Source organism: Protomyctophum bolini, assembly GCF_963924005.1.
Source record: "Protomyctophum bolini genome assembly, chromosome: 9".
NCBI classification, from domain to species: domain Eukaryota; kingdom Metazoa; phylum Chordata; class Actinopteri; order Myctophiformes; family Myctophidae; genus Protomyctophum; species Protomyctophum bolini.
The window spans coordinates 1,065,404-1,069,502 of NC_137870.1; the positions used below are offsets into that span (position 1 = coordinate 1,065,404).

General features: G+C 38.4%; 1 protein-coding gene across 1 annotated transcript in view; it reads left to right on the forward strand.

Annotated features, from left to right (window-relative positions):
* Positions 1-2,602: 2,602 nt before the first annotated feature.
* The window catches only part of alp3 (alkaline phosphatase 3), a gene marked incomplete at its 3' end in the record, with an annotated part of 23,354 nt that continues 21,857 nt past the window's right edge, over positions 2,603-4,099 (forward strand). Inside the window, exon 1 of the mRNA XM_080772084.1 lies at positions 2,603-2,681. Coding sequence (XP_080628210.1) covers positions 2,606-2,681 — 76 coding nt within the window. The 5' untranslated portion in view covers positions 2,603-2,605. The remainder of the gene's footprint in view (positions 2,682-4,099) is intronic.

Genomic DNA, 4,099 nt, shown 5'->3' on the forward strand with positions numbered 1-4,099 from the left:
AGTAGTAGGTCTACTGGGTACAGATGGTAGTCTTTAGGGTGGTTGTATTCCATTGTTTACATACAGTAGTAGGTCTACTGGGTACAGATGGTAGTCTTTAGGGTGGTTGTATTCCATTGTTTACATACAGTAGTAGGTCTACTGGGTACAGATAGTAGTCTTTAGGGTGGTTGTATTCCATTGTTTACATACAGTAGTAGGTCTACTGGGTACAGATGGTAGTCTTTAGGGTGGTTGTATTCCATTGTTTACATACAGTAGGTCTACTGGGTACAGATGGTAGTCTTTAGGGTGGTTGTATTCCATTGTTTACATACAGTAGGTCTACTGGGTACAGATGGTAGTCTTTAGGGTGGTTGTATTCCATTGTTTACATACAGTAGTAGGTCTACTGGGTACAGATGGTAGTCTTTAGGGTGGTTGTATTCCATTGTTTACATACAGTAGGTCTACTGGGTACAGATGGTAGTCTTTAGGGTGGTTGTATTCCATTGTTTACATACAGTAGGTCTACTGGGTACAGATGGTAGTCTTTAGGGTGGTTGCGCATTGTTGTATTTCTCCCAATAGGTATTAATAATAATAATAATAATAGTAATAATAATAATAATAGTAATAATAGTAATAGGTATTTCTCCCTATAGGTATTAATAATAATAATAGTAATAGGTATTTTAGGTCATAGTTTTAAACTTGCTTTGGGTTTCAGTGAAAACTACGACGGAAAATGTCCGTCGACTTTCCACTGACGAAAACTAAATGGAAACTAAATTAAAACTAAGCTACGGTGACTAAAACTAAGACTAAATATATTGACAATTTCGTCAACAAATATAAACTAGACTAAACTGTTAGTAAGGGACTAGTGGACAAGAGATCCAGTATGAGTCATTTTACACTTTGTTGCGTGCTCACAACGCGTTGCGAGCTTGTAGATCTGCTATTTTCAGCAATTGTGAAAACAGCCATTACGACGGCATCAAGACCCACCAAAAATACATTTTAGTCGACTAAATCAACTGTAGATTTAGTCAACTAAAACTAGACTAACACTAAAACATTCCAGGTGACTAAAATGTGCCTGAAACTAAATGAAAACTATTGAAGAGACGACAAGACTCAAACTAAAATCTAAACGTGCTGCCAAAAACAACACTGTTTGTGTGTGTGTGTGTGTGTGTGTGTGTGTGTGTGTGTGTGTGTAATCAGTGAATCAAAGCACTTCCTCCACAGCACCAGCAGAGGGCGGAATAGACCTGCCAGAGGTGGAGATGGAGCGCTCTGCACCAGGTCTGTGAATCTCACAACGTAACATAATTATGATGTCATTTATATCCACATAATGATACTGATTGATTGATTGAAATATGTATTTCCAGTTTGCAGAATTACAGTAACCTACATTTCAAACACAAACTCAATACAGAGACTGTTAACTGTGAGTGGACGACCCAATTAAGCATTACACTTGTTTACAACAGGGTCCACCGTGTTCAATTCATCATAACATTTAGAGACGTACAAATAGACACTTCTTTAAAGCCAGAGAACAGAACAGGAATTCATCATAGAGGAGGTAAAAAGGGAAAAGAAACATATACAGTGAGGGGAAAGGGGGGGAGTGGGATTTAGATTTATATACTTTACTTTACTTTACAATGAAATTCATGTATGGCTTTTCAGATGTACTTCATTACATTATTTTATTACCCCATTGAAAATGCCTTTGGTTTCAAATAATGGGGGGGGGGGGGGGGGGAGGGGCAGCATTCTCATAAACCTGGTTGTGGTGGGTCAGTCTGGTCTGGTTGTGGTGGGTCAGTCTGGTCTGGTTGTGGTGGGTCAGTCTGGTTGTGGTGGGTCAGTCTGGTTGTGGTGGGTCAGTCTGGTTGTGGTGGGTCAGTCTGGTTGTGGTGGGTCAGTCTGGTTGTGGTGGGTCAGTCTGGTCTGGTTGTGGTGGGTCAGTCTGGTTGTGGTGGGTCAGTCTGGTTGTGGTGGGTCAGTCTGGTTGTGGTGGGTCAGTCTGGTTGTGGTGGGTCAGTCTGGTTGTGGTGGGTCAGTCTGGTTGTGGTGGGTCAGTCTGGTTGTGGTGGGTCAGTCTGGTTGTGGTGGGTCAGTCTGGTTGTGGTGGGTCAGTCTGAGTGACATGGTCAAATATTAGGAATCTAATGGCCTGAAGTGGTTTTTTGTTTGTCTTAATGAATTCAAGGCTTAGGAATGCTAAATGTTATAAAGTATATAAATATATATTAAAGATATGAAAACGACCACTTTATTGTCCATTAAATTTGACGTAAAAATGGAAATGTCCCTTTTACCATACCATACCATACCAACTTTATTTCTATAGCACATTCAAATAACAACAAGTTGTACCAAAGTGCGTTACAATAAAATAATAAAAATCACAAAAATGGAGAATTCAAACGTATATATGACTTGATTATAGATCTTGAAGTGTCAAAGGTGCATTGCTCACTATCAGGCCGTTATCATTTAGGACGTGATTGCCAGGTGGTGTTAAGCGTGTCTTATTTCCGTCCAGTATTCAGTCGGAGGGACAGCAGAGAACTGAGTGCTGCTTCTCCTCACCCGGGTCTCAGACATGGATTCTGGACGCGTGCAGCTTGTCGTGTGTTTCTTGTGCCTGCTGGCGGCGTTGGGATCCGCAAACGGCAAAGGTGAGAACTGTGTGTCTTTGGATGGGACTACTTTTGTTCCCCCTGGTCGACATGTTGCTTGAGCGGCAAACACCTTTACGATGTTACTGTTTAGACAACAAGAAGTACACCTTTAGGATGTTACTGTTTAGACAACAAGAAGTACACCTTTAAGATGTTACTGTTTAGACAACAAGAAGTACACCTTTACGATGTTACTGTTTAGACAACAAGAAGTACACCTTTAAGATGTTACTGTTTAGACAACAAGAAGTACACCTTTAAGATGTTACTGTTTAGACAACACAGCCTTTGGCAGTCTGGGGGTTTATCAGTGAAGTAGCATATATATATATATATATATATATATATATATATATATATATATAAGCATAAGTTTAAGTATACCTTAATGATGTTAATGTTTAGGCAACACGGCCTTTGGCAGTCTGGGGGTTTATCAGTGAAGTAGCATAATATATATATATATATATATATATATATATATATATATATATATCGGTCGTTCCAGTGTTGATTTTGACAGCAAACTTTAGTTTTAGTCTTTTGAATACTATTATTCCATTTACTTTGAGTCATATTTTAGTCATCTGAAATGTTTTAGTGTTAGTCTAGTTTGTTCTATGGAGTTGTCCTAACATTTTAATCTAGTTTTTATTTGTTGACGAAATTGTCGATATATTTAGTCTTAGTTTTAGTCATCATAGCTTAGTTTTGATTTGGGTTTTATTTGTTTTTTTGTCAGTGGAAAAAAAGGTAGTCAACGAACATTTTTCAATTAGTTTTAGTCGACGAAAACAACGCCGGTCACAAGTACTGTAGAACTCCGGAAACCTAAATTTACTTGAAATATATAAATATATATATATATATATATATATATATGGCTGAAGTAATGTATGTCTTGTAGTATACAACGTAACTAGTAGTATCTAACGTTTTCAAATAGTTTTAGTGCAGTAAAAAGTGCAATATGTGTCTCTGAGATGTAGTGGAGAAGTGAAAGTATTGGACATATACTCCAGTGAAGTACAAAAACCTCCAAATTGTGTTTAAAACCCATTTTGGGCCGGAACCCCTTTTTGGTGTTAGCATCATGTCATGCTTTTAGCTATTGAAAAATAGCAGATCTACAAGCTCGTAGCGCGCCACCGAGTGGCGCGCTACGAGCTTGTAGGTCTGCTATTTTTGAAAAATCGAAGAACGACTGACACAGAAACATGCGGCTTTTTCAGAAAACTGTCAGGATGTAGAAGACGTTTTATAGAATCTGATCTCAGGTCAGGATGGAAAACTGTCAGGATGTAGAAGACGTTTTATAGAATCTGATCTCAGGTCAGGATGGAAAACTGTCAGGATGTAGAAGACGTTTTATAGAATCTGATCTCAGGTCAGAATGGAAAACTGTCAGGATGTAG